Source organism: Euprymna scolopes, chromosome 22, assembly GCF_053919585.1.
Source record: "Euprymna scolopes isolate OS-2025 chromosome 22, ASM5391958v1, whole genome shotgun sequence".
Lineage (NCBI taxonomy): Eukaryota > Metazoa > Mollusca > Cephalopoda > Sepiida > Sepiolidae > Euprymna > Euprymna scolopes.
In genome coordinates, this window is record NC_136503.1 from 46,996,543 (window position 1) to 47,020,584 (window position 24,042).

The window sequence follows — 24,042 nt, forward strand, 5'->3', positions numbered from 1 at the left end:
GTTTCTCTGCAAATAACAGAAATTCACAAAATTAAAAGGATTTCTTCTTTTATATATAAAGAAAATGAAAAAAAAAAAAATTTTGTAAACAAACAAAAAAGTATTTATCAATGATTTAAATATGATTCTCATCTGTTAAGATAAAGATGTGTGTATCACGTGAGTTTTTTTTTTTTAATAGAAATCGCTCTGGAAAAGGTATGAAGCCACTTGATGAAAAGAACTAAAATGAAGAAACTATTACTTCAAAGTCAAAAATAATAAGTACTAGATGAATAGCAGTTTTTTTTTCCTCAGAAACATTGCTCATGGAATGTGAACACTAAAAAATAAAATAATGCAAGCGAGAGCTACAAGGTTGTCAAAAGTAAATGCAAGTTCCACTCTCTAGTCTCCTAAATTTGAGTGTGTTAAGACTCTAAAATGATTACCTGGAGATTAGAGTTAGAGTCAACGTAGTAAAAATGAACCGCACAAACTCCTGATGCAAATGTAAAAGTTAACATACTAGAAAAAAACTGAATAAGATTTATGCTTTCTCTATCTAAACTACTTTCCAATGTCACTGTCAAAATGATGGGATCATTCTACCGCTCCAGTAGATATCTCACTGCTGATGTAATTCTTTACCTGTATAAGAACCAAGTACATCCTAGCATGGCATACTATTGCCTTTACAGAATTCAAAATAGACTTTGTAGCCTAGTAAGGGATGCCATTTTATCTTCCCTGCAACCTCTTTCCCACACAAGAGACGTTGCGAGCCTGTCTCTGCTCTATCGTTATTTTCATGGCAAGTGCTCGTCTGAGCTCCAATCTATGGTCCACCCTAACCAAACTTTCATGAAAAACACTCGTCTAGCTGAAAACACTATCAATAATTTCCCCCATTCTTTATCTGTGCCTAAACCTAAGCATAGATTCTATAAACAAGGCTTCTTTCTTAGAACTGCACGCCTGTGGAACAACTTTCTTCCATTTTCCTGCTTTCCAGCTGACTACAATATGGTCATATTCAAGTCCAATGTAAACAAGTTCTTGATGAGCCGTTTGCTTAAGTAATCCAATTTACCAAATTTCCACTACTAACAATTACTATGATATTGTCCCATTGACTATTGCACACTCATTAACTTTTATCCTATCCTCGAGTGGCCTCCAGGCCTTGATAAGTGGTAACTCCTTTGTAAAAAAAAAAAAAAAAAGTCCCTATCTATATCGAGTTTCTCAATTTTTTTAGAATTTTATAGCCAAGTTTATAAATTAAGAATATCTGTTAAATATTTTTCATCCATTTTTTTTTTTTTTATTAAAAACATAAGCTATTTAGGTTTATGATGATGATTAATATTTAGTTTAAAATAGAAAAAGCTGATAACATTCAGTTTAGTGAAGCATTGAATAGAGATGTCATTTCTTTTTAAGTATAACTTACCGTTATCACTTAGCATAGACAAGAAATTCACCAACTAAAAAGGGATTACGCTCAAAAACAACTGTGATAGTTTTGTTTGAATTTTATGTGCAATTATCTCAATGAATAAATGCACTTTTTTTTTTTTCATTTAGCACATCTATATTACCATCAAAACGGTTTACTATTATTTAAGTCAATAATGTAGCATAATATTTTGAAAGTATATGCAATACAGACGAAAGGCACAAAGACAGCTAATTTGCATGCCTAATTTGGATAACCATTTTTTAAACAGCTTGTAATAAATTAATTTTTGGTGTTATTCATTTGTAATTTTATCAGCCCATTCTTTTTTTATAAATATAGTTTTGTCGATGTTAATAGTAATTAAAGTAATTTATTAGCATAAAGCAGAAGTCTCCAACCTATAATCTGCAGGCCAGATCTGGCCTGCCAAATCTTTAATCTGATCTGTGGAACTCTTATGAAAAATGTAAAATATTCAGAAAAAATTTTTTTTAAATTGAAAATGTGTGAAAATAATGCGATGTTTTTTTTTTTCCCCTTTTTGTTCAGAAAATGATTTTAAAAAATGAGACTTGGGAGAAATAGTCTCACTAAAAAGCAAAGCTAATTAGCAAAACTGTATAAAACACGTCCAGGTAAATGTTTTTTTATTATGGCCCGCATAGTTCTAAAAACTCAGCAATATGCCCCCCATATCCACCCACCTCTGTTTGAAAACTTTGGACACCTCTGATATAAATGTTTCTTGAAAGCAAAGTAATTTAAATTAAACAGAAGGAAAGACATACTGATGAGACCTAATTTGTATAAAAATTACAAATTCATGACTAAAGTTTTCGTTTTTTATCATTTAAAAATTTGATTTCAAGCAGTCAAAGTAGCAAACTTTGCAAAGTGATAGCGAGCCTGCACAACAAGCTAACTACAAATAAAATCAATAAATTTCATCAAATAATATTTGAAATCAGTTTAAATTTCTTTTGAAATATCTCAAAACTTAAAACCAGAGGAATTTGTATATACATATTTAGTTCTTGTCCAGAATTCTCCCTATGTAAAAAAATAAAAATAAAGAAAAATCTGTATGATGCACATACTCATCACAAAATGAAAATATTATATTCCAAAAATCATATAAATTGATCAAGTAAATTTATTTTTAAATCAGAAAATCAAATTTTATGAGTTATCGAGGGCAACAGCCTCGCCTGCCATTCTGAAAACAATCTCAAAAAACAAAGGGAGACAACTCAACAACAATTCAAACATGTGAGATTTATTTTGTAATGCCTACGAATTCCTATTAATTGCTTAAAAATAATTTTCTTTATAAAAATAAAACTACTTGATCAAATTATGTGATTTTTATGGTGTACGATATTTCCATTTCATTATGGGTACATACATCATACAGATGTTTCTTTACTTTTGTTTTTTAATATTGGAGGAATTCTGAACAACATTTTTTTTATTATTTCATTTGGCTGCTTAAAAAAAACAAAACTGTTTTCAATTATATCAAAACAAAAAAAGATTTCTAAAAAATTTTATCCAATTTGCTGCTAAGATTACTGGAAAAATGATTGGATCATTTTACCACTACAGAAAGTATTTGGCTTTTGATACAATCCCCTAAACGTTGTAACAGCAATCTATATTAATATGTATCTGACTTATATAGGTAGGGGACCGTATCAGAAGTCAGGTACTTTATTTAGTGACAGAATAATTCAATTATTTTTCCAAGAACCTTAGTAACAAATTGGACAGAATATAATTTTTAGAAATCTTTTTTTTTATAATTTAAATTTTTTTTCAAGGCCCCATTTTCATTTGTAATTAGCCATGAATTTTAGCTATTTTCTAGAATCAAAATCATGCAGAGAATTTTGATCAAAATTGGAATAAAGATTCTAGACATATGGTTTAATATCATTATGTTTTGGTTTTAATCTTCATAACTGGATATAAAATTGGTGCAAAATAGTTCCGTTCCGCAAATTAGTTTTATCCGTTCTGAGATAGATATTTTTCTAGTTTATATATATATAAAAAACAACTGCTTTATATCTTTCTACTCTTTACCTATTTTTTATCTTTTACTTTCCTCTAAACCATACAAATTCAGGTGAAGTGCAAAAAAAAAAAAAAAATAAACAATTATTTTCAGTGATAAGAAATATAACCTACAAATGAAATGATCAATATATTTAAGAGATGCATTAGGCAAATATACTTTAAAAAAAATATTAATATAGTTTGCTTGAAGCATCGTCTCGCGTGTATATAGACAACTTATAGGAGGTGTCCCAATGAATAGCAATTGTCTGATATAATAGGTTTCCCCTGCATTGATCAAACTTCATTGCTTTTCTGGACGTCCCTGCCATGAATGCCGGGGAACTGCTGATACGGATTCAGTTTCGCTTTTTTATACTTAAAAGCGAAACAAAGACGCAACGATTAAAAAAATCTCAAAAATAGCGTATAAAATTCGGGAAAATTAAAGATAGACGCGACATCCATTCGTAACTCATATATATTATGATTTAGACAGTATATAAAAAGTTTTAAGAATGAGTGAGCATGCCAAGCGCCCCCCCCCCACCTCCAAAAGCCTTTGCCGGACATACACAAAAAGTGCACACACAAATGCTTTCGCTCTTATATTATAGATTAGCGGGGGTACCCGGTGTTGCCTGGGTGTTTGGAGGTGTGCGTTTTTTGGGGGGGGGGAGGATAGATCAAAACAACCCTGTTTACAAAAAAAACGTTGGCCGGGTGTTTGGAGGTGTGCGTGTTGGGGGGGGTATATATCAAAACAACCCTGTTTACAAAAAAACGTTGGCCGGGTGTTTGGAGGTGTGCGTGTTGGGGGGGGGGTATAGATCAAAACAACCCTGTTTACAAAAAAACGTTGGCCGGGTGTTTGGAGGTGTGCGTGTTGGGGGGGGGGGGTATAGATCAAAACAACCCTGTTTACAAAAAAACGTTGGCCGAGTATTTGGAGGTGTGCGTGTTGGGGGGGGGGTATAGATCAAAACAACCCTGTTTACAAAAAAACGTTGGCCGGGTGTTTGGAGGTGTGCGTGTTGGGGGTGGGTATAGATCAAAACAACCCTATTTACAAAAAAACGTTGGCCGGGTGTTTGGAGGTGTAAAAGAAAAAAAAAAGTTTTAGTAGGAAGGTAGGCTCGAACCTGAAGCCTTGACGGGAAGGCGGAAATGAAAGGGAAAAAAAACATGACACCTAACCATCTCGGCCCGAAGGGAAGAGGAAGTGAAAAGTGTCTTAATTTAACGTTTATGAAGTGAAATTGACAGGTGCGAGAAAGTTGTGATGTTTGACCTTATTACGGTCAAACTAAGTTTGGCACTGCAAGCCAATTTCTGTTTCCCCCGCCACAGCATTCGCCTTTTTTATACTGAAAAGTGTAATGAAGACACGGCGATCGAAAAAAATCTTGAAAATAGCGCATAAAAGTCAGGCAAATTAAAGATAGACGCCCCCCCCCCCCCCCCGGGTCATAACTGGTAGATATTATTATCTAGGGTGTATATAAAAAGTTTTAAGAAGGAGTGACCTGACCAAGAAGCCCGGTGAAAAAAGCCTTTGGCGGACATACAGAAAAAATGCACACACACACACTAACACACATTTATGTATTTTTCTTTTTTACTTTTAACATTGTATTGTGTTTTTGCATCAGTATGGTCTGATAGAAATTCCTTATATATATTCAAGAAAAAAATAATAATACATATATATTTTATTAATAAAGGGTGAATCTATATAGCTCACTCCATCATTATATGCCTTAATTTGCTTCATTTGTGTTGATCTATTGTACCTAAGCATTGTATTGCATTCTTCAAATTACCTTATATATATATATATATATATATATATATATATATATATATATATATGCGTTAAAGTCAGAATTACTGCCAAATTTTTAAATGGAAGCTGTTTTATCTGACCTGATATGTAATTCATGATTCGGGCAGCATTGTTACATTGCTGTTGTCTGTCATAAGAGAAATGGACAATAAGTATATTGGCAGCCTTTTCTTCTTCTTCCTCGTCTCCAATGATGGCATGCAGAGCGATTCTTTGGTTCGTATCTGGCCCACTCATGTAAGGGATACTGATTGTAGTTGACTTTAAAATTGACAGCTTGCTTAACATACCAATGCCTGAAACAAAAACAAAAAAGTCAATGAGAACCAAATAAACTTCGCTTTCTTTTTTTTTTTAATGTAAACTATCAATCTCAATAAACAAATAAATGTTTTTTTAATGTAAACTATCAATCTCAATAAACAAATGTTTTTTTAATGTAAACTATCAATCTCAATAAACAAATAAATGTTTTTTTTGATGTAAACTATCAATCTCAATAAACAAATAAATGTTTTTTTTTGATGTAAACTATCAATCTCAATAAACAAATAAATGTTTTTTTAATTGAAACTATCAATCTCAATAAACAAATAAATGTTTTTTTAATCGAAACTATCAATCTCAATAAACAAATAAATGTTTTTTTAATCGAAACTATCAATCTCAATAAACAAATAAATGTTTTTTTAATTGAAACTATCAATCTCAAACAAATAAATGTTTTTTTTTAATTGAAACTATCAATCTCAATAAAGAAATAAATGTTTTTTTTTAATTGAAACTATCAATCTCAATAAACAAATAAATGTTTTTTAATTGAAACTATCAATCTCAATAAAGAAATAAATTTTTTATTTTTAATTGAAACTATCAATCTCAATAGACAAATAAATGTTTTTTTTTCATTTTATCTCATTTATATTACCATGGAAAGGTCTTTATATTATTTAACTCAAAAATACAAACTATTTCTTAGAAATAGCGTATGCACATTAGAGAGTAAAAATCCAATCAGATGTTTGTATGTTTAATTTGCATATTTTTTAAACAGTTTATAATAAACTAGCCTGGTTACCCGGGTGTTTGGAGGTGTCTGTTGAACAAAAAAAAAAAAAAAAAAGTAGTAGTAGGCAGCCAGGCACGAACCCATACCGCAAAGGAGGAAAAGAACGTAAAAAAAAAAATGACGCCTTTGCTGTTGCATCCATCACCAAACTGGAAGCGGCGAAGGTTTAAATTAAGGCTAGTCAATCGAAAAAGAGGAATAACTTTCGAAAATATTGGCAAAAAAAGTGACCCCTCCCTGTAGAAAAGTGCCCAGTTGAGAGTGAAGAAATTACTGTTTTTAGCCAATTTTTTTGATATTTGTCGTCCAAAGGGTCGAGCTTAAAACGATACCAATCTCGTAAAAATCCGTCACCTCTGTCTAAAGTTTTAGGCAGACATACAGGTGAGATTTATATTATAGACTAGCAGAGGATACCCAGCGTTGCCCGGGTGTTTGGAGGTGTGTGTGTGGTTTTGGGTAAATTAAAACAAAAGAATAATAAAAAATTGTTGCCCGAGTGTTTGTATTGGGGGGGGGGGGGTTAAAATAAAAAAATGTTTTGGTAGGTAAGTATGAAGGATCGAACCCGAAGCCTTGAGGCGAAGTTGGAAATTAGTGTGAAAAAAAAAACGTACTTAATGACTTAATGAGGTCAACTTTCATTGCGGGGCAGTATTTTATTTACTGCGAAGCAGCTTTTTAAATTTTTTTTTGTTTCCTCAAGATCTTGGGGGGGGGGGGAAACCAGCTCCCCATAAAAAGGGGATTGTCCAAACTGAATAGCAATTGTCTGATACAAGGAGAAATCCCGCATTGATCAAAGCTAATTGCTTTTGGACGTCCCCAGCGATCGCACCGGGAACGATGTCTTAAGCTTCGTCTTGCTTTTATTATACGAAAAAAGCCAATCCACATACAGTGATCGAAAAATGTGGAATATTTAGCTTTTCAAACTCGGGCAAATTAAATAGACAGGCGACCCCCATTCTTAACTCATAGATATTATCATGTAGACGTAATATAAAAAGTTTTAAGAAGGAGTGAGCCGACCGATCGCTTCTTAGAAAAAAGCCTTTCTCGGACATACACAAAAAACAAACATACATACACACACACACACACACACACACACATTTTTGCTTTTATATATATAGATTACTGTTCGGTGTTTTTCATTTCTAATTTTAGTGGCCTATTTTCTCTCTATAAATGCAACAGTTTTGTCAATATTAACAGTAATTAATTAAAGTGATTTAATAATAGGAATGGATCAATTTACCGAAGCATATTTTTAAAAAATATTAGTTTCATTAATTTTCAAGGGATGTAATTGAAATTACGACTATTTTTAGCGATTATGTTTTTTGTTGATAACAAAAAATGCACACTAATATTTTTCTGATGAAGTTTAGAAATGGAAAAAAATTTTAACTAAATTTTAATTGTAAATTTAAATTCCATTTGTTTTGTTTTTTTTTAATTAATATATTTTTTAAAGTTGTGTATCTTTTCAGTATCCAAATTCTCTTCCAAAAAATGTCATTGTATATGATTATTTGGGTAATGTAACTAAATAGGGTCTGTGGGTTATATGAGAAAAATAAGGCATTAAAAATGTTAAACATTATTACATGAAGAGTCATTTTGTGTAAAAAGTTAAATTTATTTTACCCATTGAAACTCAAGAAATACACTATTAAATATGCTTAAATATTCAATAAGCAAAAAATCAACATGGCTGCTAGTTGCCATTTCATTGACCAAAAAACAGCCTTGACATTGCAATCAATCAAACTAAGATTGAGTTAAAATGGAATAAACCGATAGGACTTCAGTGAATCTGTTTAGTTTGTATCTTAATGAATAAAAGATAGAGAGAGCCAGTGGCACAAATAACTTCGACAAAATCCTTTGCTGCATCACGTGCATTTATTCTACAGAAATTATTCTATTTATTCTACAGAAATTGTTTTTCATTTTAAATTAAAACTAAATTTTGCTTAGAAATAAAAGTTGTTTAAAAGTTGCTTAAAGTATTTGTCCTTCTAAAGTATAGAAAAAAAATAAAAATAAAAATTGTTCCACTTATTTTTCATGTTTTTTTTTTCTTGCATTTATTCTACATGAGTAAAAAAAAAAGTTGTTTAAATTGTTATGAAAGGAAGAAGTGTGAGAGAGAGAGAGAAAGGAGTAAGAAAGAAAAGGAAGAAATAAAAGAGAGGGAGAGAGAAAAAGTAATGAGAAAAGGAGGAAGTGAGATAGAAAAGGACAGAGAGAAAGAGGGGAAGAGAGAGAGAGAGAGAAAAGAAAGTGAGAGAGAAAAGAAGGAAGAGAGTAAAACAGTGATGGAGAACTCCTTATCCAAAGATAATCTCTTTGATTAAATTTTCATAAAGCATCTGACATGTAATTATTTTGGGACGTTTTGCTAAGAGACGGATAAATACTTGAACCTGATTGGTGGAGGTCATTAAAGACGTTAACGATTTGAGGTGATTCAGTTGATGAGAAAATATTTAGCGACTGGTAGGAAAAATTAGTTACCTTCACGTTCCCATCCTTTCCAATATGTGTGCTTCATCTTCTGAACTTCATTGGCAGGCTGTACCACCATCCAGTGGTAGTCATCCAACATGTCTTGAAGTTCAAGTAATTGACTTCGTACACCTACAGCATCCATACGAACTTCTTGGAATGCTATTATATCTGGATTGGTCTCCTTAATCTAAAAGAAGAAAAAAAAATGAATAAAAATCTTTTTTTTTAAAATCAGATTACCACAAATTATCAATGTTTTTGTTTCCTATTCTGAAAACTAACAAAAAAATTTCAAAATATTCAAAAATAGGACCTTACATTTTTTTTTATAGAAAATCACTCCAGACAAGGCATGAAGCTACTTAAAGTAAGGAGTTAACAAGAATGAAAGATGATTATTGCAAAGACAGGATATGTTTAGTGGCCTTAGTCCTGAAAAAAACCAAGGCTATAGGTAGGAGGAAAACAGTCAGGAGGAAGAAAGTTCCATAAGCCTGTAGGATGTAGCAGTCACCATAACTATTTCCTCTTATGGATTAATGCCTCCTTGCTGACTGATGCAGCCACACACTGACCAGTCAGCTACTAGGGTGCATTAAACCTATATGTCCCTTAAGAAACTAATTACCCTTGTCAGGAACTAGCCAGCAGCCACAAGAGGAGTTTAGATCACCAAAGAAGAGAGACCTCTCTCCTCTCACTCTCTGTCCATCGAATTCCTTCAGACTGCAACTGCTTCACTAAAGACCTCCACTGGACAACCTGAGGACACTTCAAGTTTCTGCCTGTTGACATGAAACATCCTAGAACTTTCTATTTCTTTTTTTCTTTCTTTTACCTTGGACCCAGTTCTTCTTCCTTCAAAATAAAGCCTTTCATTGTTTTTTCTTTAAAAAAAAAAAAAAAAAAAAAAATGTTGGTTAATTACTCTGTCCTTTTGTGTTGCAAATTAAAATTTTATTAATTATTTTGTACATTCACACATAAAACCACTTCCTAAAAGTTCTTGGGAAGAAGCTACTGGAATAGGAAGTTGTATTACAACGAAGCAGCAAAAAGGTCGATCCCATCAAACCAACAAGTCAAACCTGATGGAAAAGCATCAAAAACGAATCTCAGATTAATCAAAAGTCAAGGTTGAAAGCTAAAAACTAAACCAAGATGTAGGGTGTTGATTACTTCAAAGAAATAATCAGATATTCAAAGATGGCGACACAAAAATCGTGTGCAGCTTGACAGTGCATTAACAGTAGGAAAAGAAATCAATTTCTTCATTCACTAGTCACAGGCAGGAACAGACGTCTTTCCATATCTCTCTTTATAACAGAGCGCAGATGTGTGTATGGCAGCTGTATGCAAATGACCAAGCCATGTGTGAGATGACGTCACAGCAAAAAAAAAAAGAAAAAGATCATAAAAAGAAGAACATATAGACAGACTGAGGATCACGATTGCGTTTTATTTGGGAAAGTACCTGGAAAGAAATGCTGTTGTTTCAATGGAAAAAAAGTGAGGCGAGTTTTTCCTTGTTTCTTGTGACGGAGCCTACGTGTTAGGTCCTTACATGTTAACGTGTGTGTAAACATGTGTAATGTTACATCTTTAACTAAGTAAAAACTGTCTTTTTTTTTTCTTCAATTTTCTTATCCTTTTGTTTTTGCTGGGGATGGGCTATCCTACTGGATACCAGATATTAACACACTATTTCAGACAGAGAGATATCTTAAAGATTTTAACTGTCCATTTAAGCACAATTGTTTGTATCTCTCCTGCACTTGGTTCACGAGGTATATTCAACAAGTAGTTTTTAAAAAGTTTTTATAATTACTGGAATGATGGAGATCTTCCTAAGTTTCCATTTTCTCTTATGTCATACATAAAGATTTAGTATTTCACTATCATCTCCCCCTTAGCTCAGTTTAAGCCAGCATTATTAAGGCCACTGACTTCAATTAAGGTTGCTACTTTCTCCCTTTTGTCCCCACTCTATAATAAAGACTAATGTGTATTTACTTGTATATTTTTTATATAAATATCATGTCACAGAAAAGTTAGCAAGTAAATAAAATGTCTTTTTCTAGTCCCTGAAATCATTTCAAATGGGGAGAGAGAGTGAGAAAACAAGTAGTTAATTATACAACCCCCATTGTCTGAAATTAACTTGGAAAGAAATCCTCCATTATAAAAAGAATAAACACTGACAGTAGATGCTTCTTTTTTTGTTTAGGTCATCAGAAATGATAGCAATTATATAACAAAAATTAAATTACTTATGTAATTCTATTACTTTAGGCTAAACACTGGAGAAGTATTTTTTTTATCCTATTCTGTTTATAATGTCAAATGTAAAAAAGCCTTTCTGGATCTATAAGAAACATCAAGAGATTTGACAGGATGTTCTATTGGATTGCTATGCCAACAACAAACTCAAACTGTTCTTTCGAATAATGGTGATAGAGAGGTGTTAAAAGAGTTTATTCAACTATTCATAGTCTCCAGTGTGACACAAACTTAACAGACCATGATGACCAAGAAGATTGGCATATTTTGATTCCTTGCTACACCCCATTGATGCTACGTCCTCATGACCAACGTTTGACTGTTTTCATTATTGATGACAGTGCAAGTTGTATCCCATATTAATCGTTTGCTGTTTGAAAAAGGAAACTATCCCCTCTGACAAAGCTGACTGATTCAAGGATTGATAGGAAGCCAGCAATGCTTAGGAGCTCATCAGATAACATTGTTGAGATGCTGTGCCTAGGAAATCTGTCAGTGCTCCTTCTACATGATAGAGTCTGGAGTCCGTACACATCAATCAACTATCTACAACAGCACCTGTAACTGCTACACATTCTTAAACCTGAGCAATAGCAAATTTGAGGTAATCATCGTTGACTGAGTTCCCAGTGGCAAATGACAGTTAGCCGCCCATTCCTGCATGGTGAGCTTGCAGTTTGAAGGCAGGATAGATGATGTTGGTCACAGAATATCCGCAGAGATTCAACCCTAATCTTTATCCTGATCATGTCCCAGCTTTACCATCTGCCCTCCTGCTCCAGCCCTCCACCAATTGAGAGGCAAGTCATAACTCATGTGGTTAAAAGAGTATTGCTTTGTGGTAAATGACGGTAGATGAAGAACCTTGTTCAATATCAGCTACAAGAAATCATGTGGTAACAACATGTGTTGGCAACTTCAGCATGATTAGATCTTGAGCATCAAACTAACAGTTTACAATGAGTTTGCCAAATGAGTGATGCAATTTGCATAAATACAATAATTGCATTAAACACCCTAACCTCCGACTTCAAACATCTATAAATCAAAAGAACATTGTGTGAAGAGCAGATAGAATTAGATGGTTAATATTACTGACTGCAGAGCAAATGGATTTTTAATATCAGTTAGAGTAGAGGACGGAGACAGTTCAATGAAAAACCAAGAAACTGGAGTTACAAAAAAAGAGTGTTTTCTGAGAATTTTTACCATAATAGACATTTGGTATTTTTTTTTTTTTTTACTTTAACTGCAACTTAACACTCACCATTAAATTGACAACTTTTGTGGGGTTTTGAGTATGCTGAAAACAATTATCACATTTAAATTTTGAGCAGACAAATAGTTTTCTGGATATTAAGACCTTTACTATACAATGTAATCCTTTATGTCTCCATTAGTGGCCATGTTTTTTCCTAACTGAACAAGTACTAAAAACAACCACCTCCTCATTTTAAAAATGGTGACAGCCACTGAAATTTGTTAAGTAATACATCGGGGGGAAAAAATGTCTTAATTTCCAGAAAGCTACTTGTCTTCCCCAAATTTGAATGTGACATTCATTTTCAGCAGACCCGGAAAAAGTCGTTAATTTAAAAGGTGAGTGTTGAGTTGCTGTTAAAGTAAAAATTTACCGAATATTGTCATCAATTTTTGTGTTTGCTTTTCTTTCATGCAGAATGCACTTTATCAACTAGATCCTGACTAGCACAGATGGAAGAGGTGTAAGTCAGCAATGTGACGTCAGTTGTTGACCTCTGTCTGAGTCTGCTGAAAGAAATAGGGATGATGCTAGCATCATAAAAACTTTTTTGGAAATGTGAATAAAATCTAAGTCATTTTCAAAGTTCAAGTACCAAAGAATGAAATGTTGAAAATTCTGATTGTTTTCGTTCTTTGGCACTTGAGCTTTGAAAATGACTTAGATTTTATTTACATTTCAAAAAATGTGTTTAGGATGCTATGACAGCCAAACTAGAATCAGAGATTGTAATAATAATTCGAGTTCAATCTTTGGTCACATCATACCAAAAACTTAAGAAATGGTACTTGTTAAACACTTAGAATTATAAGATGAGGATCAAGAATAAGTGGAGTAATCCTGGAAAAGGAATAGTGGTTTTTTTTTCGATCTAGTAATGAAAAAGGAACCTTTGCTTTATCCTTGACTGTGGCCACTCACTTGTGATCTTAATTTTTTTTTTTTATACAAATGAGTCACCACTTATCAAGACCCAAAGGCCACTGGAAAATAATAAGTGTACAGTGATCACCAAGAAAACAGCGTAGCGATCTTAAGTGATAGAAATTGAGTAAAATTTGATTATTTAAGGCTCAACAAGAGCTTGTTTACATTAGACTTGAAGACGACCATATTGTAGTCAGCTTGAAAACAGGCCAATAGAAAAAAGTTCCATAGGCAAGCAGTTCTAGGAAAAAAACTTTGTTCATGGAATTTTAGATAAGGTTTAGACACAGATAGAGAGTGGGGGGAATTATTAATAGTGATAGTAGCTAGATAAGTGTTCTTTGTAAAAGTTTGGCAGGAAGGGGTTATAGATTGAAGCTCAGATGAGCACTTGCCATGAAAATAACAATAGAGCAGAGAGAGGCTTGTAACGTCTCTTTGGTGGGAAAGAGGTTGCAGGAAGGAGAAAATGGAATTACCTACTAGGTTTTGAACTCTGTCAAAGCAAGATAGGGTGCTCTGAGCAGCTCCTGCCCAGATGTGACAACAGAACTTAATTTTAGGACATATTTGTATCTAGGTAGATGATTGTTCTTATCATGAGGTACCTTCCGCAGTGATAGAATGAGGCAACCATTTTTCCAGCGACTTTGGTAATAGATTTAATATAAGTCTTCTATTTCAGGTCAAAAGTGAAGGTCAAAATAGGAATCTTCTTTGAGCCACTCATGTCAATTGGAACCAAGTGGTGATCAAAGCATTTATAGTGAAAAGATAGAAGTTTGGTTTTGGATATGTTAAAATTAACCAGCCACCTTTTGCCTCATTGTACCATGTGCTCAAAGTCAGAGGAGAGAGATTCAGAGAGGTTGTAGATTGTCGTTGGCTTTTGAAGTGTTACCATAGATAGTAGTGTCGTTTGTGTATATATCGATGAATGAACTTAGAATATGACTTGGGAGATCACTGATGAAGATAAGGAAGAGAATTGGGCATGCCAGCGTTGATACTATGAGCTTCAGATTTCTGTTCATCAAGGATTACTTGTATAAACCTATCAGAAAGAAAAGATTCTATTATTTGAGAAAACACTTCCAGATATTCCATACCTGGAAATCTTGTGAAGTAGACCTTTGATATTTTGATGTCAAGAGTTATTGCTCTTGAAAGGAAATCCCGGTTAATAGATTCACTGATCCGATGAGAAATGACAGTAAGTACATCAACTGTAGATCTCACAGGAAGAAAACCATATTGCTTGTCACCGAGTAGTTTTTGTTGAAGTGGTTGACAATTTCTGTATTTAACACGGATTCAAGCAATTTACTCATGATTAGGGCTAGGACAACAGCATATTCTTTTCATTTTTTGACTCTCGAGTGTGTATCTTGATATTTTATATGCTTTTATATAGAGTGATGTGGTTCTCAGTTGATTAACTGTGTCTAACTGTATCGAATATATACTCGAGAGTCAAAACAATGAAAAGAATATTCTGTTGTCATAGCCCTAGTCATGACACAGAAAACTAATTGGTCTGTACTGAAATGCAAAAGATCGATCTTTAGTATTTTTAAATACTGGTCAGACTAATGATTCTTTCCAAGGTGTTGGGTAGCATTTCTCCTTTAGGCATCGATTGAACAGCTTTGCAATAATGGGTGCTAGTTCCAGTTGCAGTTTTTAGAGTATTATGGCTGGAATATTTCCAGAATCAATTGCTTTGCTGACATCAAGGTTCTTGACGAATGTGGCAACATTATGAAGAGATATGTGGATGTCACTCAGATTATTTTCGTTCTTTTGAAAAAATTTGGGAGGTATTGATTCATAGGGTTGAGTCTGATGCAAAGTTCTTGGCAAAGAGTTTGGCTTTGTCAGATGCTAACAAAATCATGTCAGACCTGATGATGATGATGATGATGATAGAGACTTGCATCTGTTCAGGACATTGTTTGATATTCGCCAAAACTCATAGGAACCAAGCCTCTGTTCTTTTACTTTGGATGATGATAATAGCATGAGCATATGACTCTCGTGTTTTCTATAATCATTTTGCAGTGATTGCTGGCAGTTCTGAATGTGACTTTAATTTCAAAACATCTATTAGGTTTAAAGCAATTGAAGCAGTGGTTTCTGTGTGCAATGGCGGCAGCACATTTAGAGGTGTACCATGGCTGTTGGAATTTCTTGGAGGGTATGTAGCTGTCAAGGTCAATGGTTAACCAATCAGTAAAGTCAGATGCTAGAGTGGACGCATTCTTTTAAAACAAAGCGCATACAGGTAATATCAATATGAACATTCAGAAACTGTGCCAGTCAGCCATTGGGTATTGATACACTGTTTGATGGAGAGAAATATTTTAGGTTTCAATATACTTTGTTTTTATCTTTATTGAAACAACTGAGTGATCAGAAGATCCTAGCAAAGACAGAACTGAGGATGAGTACAGTTCAAGATCTAGAAGAATTACAAATTGTCCGTCAGCATCATGCACCCTTTGCACCCGAGTGGGTCGTTAACAATCTGTGTTCAATCATAAACAAGAGAGAAATAATGACAAAATCTCCCTTCGTCATCTATTTTGTTTGAGTGGACTAGCCATTTAACATTGTGAACATTGAAATCTCCACAGATGTGAATGTTGGTTGAGGAATGAGCAAACAGGATATGATTAATTTGCTTAGCGGCACTCTCAAAGACTATAGCGATGCGAAGGGGTAAATATGAATGCTGTGCTGCGAGTAAGGCTGCTCTAAAGCACGTGTAGGAATGTTTGGAAACTTCCTTAGAGAGGTAGCTTTAATATAGGCACATATTCCATGTCAGGGTCGGGTTTGGATGTGAAGTTAGAATAGCTTTCGTTTGAGAAATCAGCTAAGGAAGTAGTTGAGTTAATGCCAATTTCACACAAGAATAACAGGTTAGGATTATATTATTTAATTATTGGAATTCTTTGAAATGAGTAATTCATATTTTTTATTTATTAGCAGACTGTTATCCTCATCTTTATAGTTGTTGTTTCACAATGTTTCGGCCAACTATTCCTCTCGCCTTTGTCAGGTTGTTAACCACAATAGGATAGGAATGCTGAATCGTCAACCGTATCTTCAGTAATTATTGCCTTCCATAGTTGTTGTTGTCTGACCACTGGCCGGCTTTGGGTATGATCGAAAGCGCTATCTTCAGACAATGCTGACCTGAAACTGTAGAGATTCAATGTCTTTATTCACTGCACCAGCATTCCTATCTCGTCATGGTTAACAACCTGACGATTGGTTAAAATGTCATGAAACAACAACCATAAAGATGAGGATAACAGTCCGCAAATAAATAAATAAAAAGGTTAGGATTGATCTCCTGTAATTGGATTTTTAACTTCTGGAAGGTTGGAATGTAGACTCCTGATATTAGAAAAGGAGACCTTGTAGTAGGGGTCTACATTGGAAGAGTGGCCTCTGGGCCTTGATAAGTGGTGACTCTTTTGTAAAAAGAAAAAACAGTTGTAGCCCTGGCTAATTTCTTCTAGGCACATAATATATAGGTTGCTTAACGGTATTTGGATATTGGTAGGGGGAAAATGATGAGGAGAGGCGAGACTCTGAATCTCGACTGATTTTTTATTTTTCTAAATATCCTATCAAAACATATTTATCCATTTTTTTTTTTTTTTTTAATATTCTAAAGTTGGTAATAGCAAAAAAATTATGCTTAACAGAAAAAGTCACACAAAGTGCCTGTAAAATAAAAATGGGTTTATAAGATATGACAAAAATCGTGTAATAACAAGGAATCTATATATTAATACTATAGTACCTTTTATGTACGTATGTGTGTTATGGTTTCCAGATGATAAATTATTCAATCAGGAGATCCTATTTATTAAAAAGGAAGGTGATAACATACTACGAACATCAAATTAGTATATAAATACGTTAATTTAATGTTCGTAGCATGTTATCAACTTCTATCCTTCTTTTTAATAAATAGGATCTCCCGATCATCGGAGACGCAATGTAAAAAAAAAAAAAAAAAAAAAAAAAAAAATTTTTTAAATAATGTTGCCTTTGGGCCATACGTGAAACTAAAATATACCTTCCTGGTCTTCTGGGTAGGATAAAAGAGTAGTATCTGTTCTTTCTAAAGATGGTATAATGATATTGTGGGGTTTCCGTTCGCACCACACATCCATACAATGGAAATATATCACAGACTCCTATAAGGATATTGGAGATAAACCGTAATAACCAGGTATATTCTGACACTACATTAATCAGATTACTTAAATAAATTATTTTACAGTTTTAACAAAAGGGCTACAATAATATCGCGGGGTTTCCATTCACGCTCAACATTCACAGAATGCTCAGCAGCAATATATTACATATGAAAGATGTTGCCGTGGAATTTCCACAGGTCTCGCTAGTATAAATAAATAAATTTACTATACCTTGCAAAGCTATCCATTCGTTTTTTAGACTAGGCTGTGTCCCTGGCTAATTTCTTAGGTATCTGGATTAATTATATATAGGTTCTTGGCGGTATTTGGGTTTTTGTAGGAGTGAATTTGCTAAGATCAAACACTAATCTAAGCATGTTTTATTTTAATTGGCTAATTTGCATAATGTTATTGGTTCAGCGTGTTTGCTAACGGGCTGGGAGACTAGAGTTCTATTCTCGGTCAAGTCATACTGAAGACTAAAAAAAAATGGTACTTGACACTCTTTATTAAACACTTTGCATTATAAGGTGAAGATCAAGGGTAAGTGGAGTAATCCTGAGAAAGGAGTGGCGCTCTCCCTTACATCTCTTTGTAGAAGTTAATGACCACTTTAACACTTTTTATTATAATGTGAAAAGCACTTTTACCTGACAATACAAAATTTTACTAAAAAGCTTCTTTTTTTTAGATTTTCAAATTTTCTTAGTTTACAAATCTTAATTGTCGCACGGTATAAAAGTGGATGGCCCGCGTAGCACTAGCAGCTAGCACAGAAAGATGGGGATGCGTTATACAGGAGGCCACACACTGGTCTTGGGTTGAATAAGCAGTTATTCTTAGTGTTTGAAGTTCATATATCTAAAAATGTCGAAAAAAAAAACAAAAAAAAACGTTAAGGTAGAAAATTAATTATTAATGAAAACAGTTTTCGAAAACAATTAGGAAAATTGAGTTTTGCTTTAAAAAAAAGGGGGGGGGGGAACCGGAGAGTTCGAATCGTAACATAGGAGGTAATTATTTTCTAAAAACTTTGAAAATCTTTGGCGAATTTAGCAAGATTGCAAATCGCGGACCGTGATATTTTTAATATTGGATTTTCAAGTTAAATTCTATTTTTACGGTATGTTTTGTTCATTAAGTTGTTAGGTGAACGTACAGAATAGAAAAAAACAATAATAATAATAATAATAATAAAAAAATTTAAAGCGTTATTTCAGCACGGTCCGTATCCTGCGCAAGTACCCAAATTGTTGCGGTGGGAGGTAGAACCAATTTGAAATTTAGCATATTTATGAAATATTAGAATATAAAGAAGTATTAGGAAGCGATTTTGTCGCAATAAAAGATGACGATGGTTGATAGTATTTATTCGAAAACGGGTAGAAATCAGACACCTCCGAAAGGAAATAATAAACAAATGATACCGTTTGCCAATTGTCGGCTGCTACGGTTTTACTGGATAAGCGTTTTTTTTTTTTTTGTTCTTTTTTGTTGTTTTTTTTTTTCGGTACCTTCCGGCGGAATATGATCGACGATAATGCGGCTCATATTCTACATAAATATCTCTTGTTGTAAAAATTTTAAATTAACATAAGATAAAGACAAAGAGACAGTGAATAAAGAAAATATATAAACTTGATACGTAAAATAAATACTACCGGTGGTAGTAGTATTACTGCTTCTAATAAATTACTTGCATTTATGACATAAGTGTAGACTGGACCCAAGCTAAAACCAAAAGCAAAAGTGAACTTGCGAATGCCACGTGATTAAAACATTCACGGCGTTTGAGGTACAAAAACAAACAAACGAACGATCAGTAAGATCAATGTTCGTTCGTTTATTTCCACCTAGTGTAATTTCCAAACTTACCATTTCGACTACTCGAAATTTCCTGATTTCCCAGTTAAACATAATGTTCCATAAGTTATATGTGGCAACTGTCAAACCACTAGAGTAACTAATACGACAGAAAAGCACAACAGAAATCATAAAATAACAACAGTTTCGGCCGAAAGGAAGTTGACAGGCGGCCATTTTGGCCAAAGTCTACTACACATTACCTCTTAACTCCCCACCTTTTCGAAAATCGACCAATCAAAATCCATGTTTCATTTTGGACGAATGAAATTCAATCTTTCTTACACATTTTGGCTCAGCATTTCATGAAGTCTTGTTTATCTCACGTTTGTTTTGTTTTATGATCGTTCCCTGTAATCATGGATTTATTGAAGGCAGAAATCGAACGGAAAAGGCGACAACTCCAAGAGAAAAATGTTGTAGTAAGTATTATCATTGCTAGACTTAATCACCGCTCCCATAAAGAGCTTGGTATGTTTTTATTTAATATCGCGTTTTTCACTTTACAATACCAATGTTATATATATATATATATATATATATATATATATATATATATATATATATATCTTCTATTATATAAAGCTGAATGTCTGTGTGTGTGTGTCTGATCACGACTAGGCCACCTTCGTGGCCTTTGGGCCAAGATCAAAGTGTAGTATCTGTTCCGGCAGATACTGCACTGCAAGCAAAGGCCATATGTGGGGGTAACCCCACATATCAGACCTTGGTCAATGTAGGGGCAACCCTTCATACCAATTGTCACTATCCAGCTCCCCTACTCCCGGGGTAGTTGGTCCCCGTTTCCCCTTCACTCCCCACATTAAAAATCGGCCTTTGTGCCTAATTTGCTCGGTGGGGGAGCAAATAAATACCTGGTCACGAATAGGCTCCTATATGGTTGGTTGACTATTTTAAAAAAACTGATTACATATAATGATAGAAGATGTATCGAGACACAGGAATGGGTATGTTTGATCTGGCAGAACGGCGGTTCATTAAAATTCTGGGGTCTGTTGCGTTCGTAACTGGGCCACAAAGTATGGAAAAAAAAAAAAAAACAAAAAAAAAAAAACAACCTTTACAAGTGTTTTTGATATAGATGTACATAAGAATACTTTGATAAGTATATTTTAACTTAAATAGGGATGATATAATAAAATTGTGGAGCCTGCGTTCGCGCCTAAATACTTTTCATATCTATCTGCGTAAGTATACTTTGATAATTATGTTTCAGTTTGAAGAAATATGGTATAATAAAATTATGGGGTATTCGTTGGCACCTGACCTCCATAGAATGGAAATATGTCACAAAGTTTAAAAAGTTTGTTTTTTTTTAATATAGATCCACAGAATATTGTGATAAGTGTTTCAGTGTGAACAGGTATGGTATAATAAATTCTGGGGTTTATCTATTTTATTTTTACTTTCATCATATTTTGCTTTGGTTTTGATACCCCCAAATTCGAAGCTATCTCTTTACAACCCTTCCTTTTCATAACCTATCATACTTTCATAAATCAGAGTCCGTTTTCTGTAGGCTGTTTTTGAACCCAGACACCGACGGGTACTTTTGCTAGTATATATATAGGTAGGTAGTTTGCTTGAAGCGTTGCTGGTAAACAAATATTTAAGTGTATAAGACGGCTGTAGCAATATAGAATACTGATATATATATTATTGTCGAAAAGAACTTATTCCGACGGTGAAAGGAGATTCGGTCACATAAGCTTCTGAGGTTGCAAAGGTTGCACACAACTCAGTGTCTCCATGATTTCCGTTGTGTAGAGTCTTTAGCCGACACGAAGGGCATTTCTAAATATCAGCCAGGTGAGTGATGCCTTGTAATTATTGAGATGCCTCATCTCAGGTGCCCAAACCATATTGAGCAGCGCTCTTTATTCATAAGACCAAGCCTCTCAATCCTATCATCTTGAACAGATCCTTTCACTATTATCCTATATAGTGCCTTACAAGACAACACTCGGGTATCAGAGAAGCTTTCTTTCACCCATAAAAAGAGCTTCAAAGACCATCAACACTTACAATTAAAGGAGCACTCATTTCGGGGAAAACTATGTGCCTCCATCTCTGGTGAGTGCACCCTTTTCAAAGCTGGAAAGGCTTTCTTAGTGTCTTCTTTCCAGAATTCACCGTTTCCCTCACATTCGGGGTAAGTTAGGCGAAGCGTATGTTTACAAATCTCAATGCTTGGCATTCACTGATCACCTTCCGACAGATGCAGGTAACGGATCTCCCTACTAACCATTACTTGCTTGGTAATCTAATGATTCCCCTAGTAAAATACTAAGGAATGGACCTGTTCCTAAACCAAGAGTTGAATATCATGGCCAGCAAGAGAATAAAAATGGGTGACAGCCTCAAATATAATTTGTAAGACAGACCATCGACACCAGAAATTCTGTTCAGTCTGACCTCCTTTATCCATCCTTCACACCCACCCACTTTGGTCATTTCGAGGCGATAATAGTTAAATCAAACTGAGCCATTGTCAGACCGGGCTCCTGGTAAAGAGATCCTGAAAATGAGATTGTAAACTCTCCAAGATCCCATTGTTTGTGGTTATGATACATCCATCCAGCAATGTGACACTGGTGACGTATCGATCAGTAGACCATTGATGCTCCTCTGCATGCAATTAAGTGGCCATATTTGTTACATCCTTTGGTGCTCTCTTTAACCTAGCCCTAAGTAAAATTCCCTAATCCTCCTTGTTATCCAAGGAATCCAATTCTGCCTTAATTATAGTAAAACTACTACTATCCCCTTTCTCCATCACCTGATCTAATCTAGTTTGTAGTGTTGCGTTTGTTGAGTTGGCAACTATCATCAGCAACGAAGGACCTAATTGCTTTTTTCAGAAGGCTTCTTGGAGGAGAGTGGGTACTAGCATTTGTTGTTTTCAACTGTTTTTTCAATTTTTTCATGAGAGGAAATCCCCCCCCCCCGGTCTTTTTCTGACATTTTAAGAATTCTCTCTTCTTTCTGTTTATCCAAGCTTAATCTCCTGGGGGACTTTTTCCCAGCGACTAGTAACCAATCATTTTCTCTAAGTTGCCATGCTACGGTTGGGGAATTCGTCAATATTATTGTTTATGTTGTTCTTATGGGTACCCGACCTTAGTACACAGGTGACCTCCCATCTTATTTTGGGGGTTCACCGTTGGACCTGCTGTTCTGCTGATTTTTGGGGGGCATACGTTAGTCAAATGTCACACTTATCTGCAGGTCCAACATGAGGACCCCCTGCCCGTGACTATGACCGATATCTTGTCTTTCCCGATTTCCTTGAAAGCTTGGTGGTTTAGAATCATTTCAAATTGCCAGGTTGACAAATGTTCATCGCAGGCAATCTTGGTGATATCTCCTTATTTCATTAGGAATGCTGCAATGTGTTCTCCATCTACATGAAATACGGAGACAGAGGTCCTTCATTGGCCCAACTTTATATGCAAGATATATTCTGTGGTTATTATTTCTTTTTGTGCTAACTCTATACAGTCTTCGGGTGTCAAAAATAATAAATTCCAAGTAGTCATTTACATTTTATTATTTTCAATGGTCTTCTTCCAGTTGTACCAATAAATTTTAGTACTTTGTCGCTTGGAGAATTAATTAGTGTATTATTTTTTTTTTTTTTGTCCACAGCAAATGCTTGAATTGTTCATTTTGAAATTAGTTCCAACTTTGGAAGATCGATTAAAAGTCTATTTTTTGTGACTAAATGTTAGTATGATTTAACTTTTTCCATGAATTGTTGTGCGTCAATTATAATTTTCGAGGGTTTGCTCCAGTTTGGTTGTGGTGGTGGTGGTGGTGGGTAGATATCTTCCCCGCTTCCTTGGTTATTTCTGGCTCCTGATGGTTCATAGCATCTATGACCAAAAAGGTAAGGTTAACAGTTCAAAAACAAAGTTATAAAAAGATAGCAACAAAAAAAAAAAACAGCATGTAGAAATAATCCAAAGTAAAAATAATGTCCCATTGCAATGGATTTAGGATAACAAAGTAAACTACTCAATGCTTTGATTGATACAAGACAGTCTTTTATAACAAAAGAAAAAGCCTTCTACTCTTCTCTCCTACTCTATATATTCATTTGTCATTTTTGCAATCAGTTTAGATTATTCCCCTTGATGCTGATACCACCAACGTAAGTAATTCACCCCTTTTTTTTCTCACAATAAATATATATATATATATATATATATATATATATATATATATATATATATATATATTAGATAGATAGAAATGAAATAGGATTTTTTACCCTTCACCGGACTACCCATTCATGTTAAATCTTTTTATCATTTTTCTTTTACCTCCTATTCCCTTTACCTCACTCTTCTTTTAACCAAGTAAGATCTGTGACTTACTTGTAGTTTCATTGAATACTTTTACATGCAAAATCCGATCCCGTATTTTGCTAATTCCTGCCCTCTGATGAGAAGGAGAGTATTTCTTCGAAACTCCGCGGATTAAGGACTATCCACTTATCTTGTGCTTCCTTTTTAAAATTAAATATGTTTT

The 24,042-nt window shown here is 34.2% G+C and overlaps 3 protein-coding genes across 3 annotated transcripts in view; 1 reads left to right on the forward strand and 2 right to left on the reverse strand.

Annotated features, from left to right (window-relative positions):
- LOC145243708 (uncharacterized) overlaps positions 1-651 on the reverse strand; it is a 12,589-nt gene extending 11,938 nt beyond the window's left edge. The window contains exon 1 of the mRNA XM_080106763.1: positions 631-651. Coding sequence (XP_079962889.1) covers positions 631-651 — 21 coding nt within the window. The remainder of the gene's footprint in view (positions 1-630) is intronic.
- LOC145243412 (uncharacterized) overlaps positions 1-19,665 on the reverse strand; it is a 33,481-nt gene extending 13,816 nt beyond the window's left edge. Inside the window, exons 1-3 of the mRNA XM_080106266.1 lie at positions 19,501-19,665; positions 8,944-9,124; positions 5,247-5,644 (exon numbers count right to left, since the gene is read on the reverse strand). Coding sequence (XP_079962392.1) covers positions 5,322-5,644; positions 8,944-9,124; positions 19,501-19,665 — 669 coding nt within the window. The 3' untranslated portion in view covers positions 5,247-5,321. The remainder of the gene's footprint in view (positions 1-5,246; positions 5,645-8,943; positions 9,125-19,500) is intronic.
- Positions 19,666-19,672: 7 nt separating this feature from the next.
- Positions 19,673-24,042, forward strand: part of LOC145243411 (pre-mRNA-splicing factor 18-like) — a 43,430-nt gene continuing 39,060 nt past the window's right edge. The window contains exon 1 of the mRNA XM_080106265.1: positions 19,673-19,910. Within this exon, the coding sequence (XP_079962391.1) occupies positions 19,848-19,910 (63 nt within the window). The 5' untranslated portion in view covers positions 19,673-19,847. The remainder of the gene's footprint in view (positions 19,911-24,042) is intronic.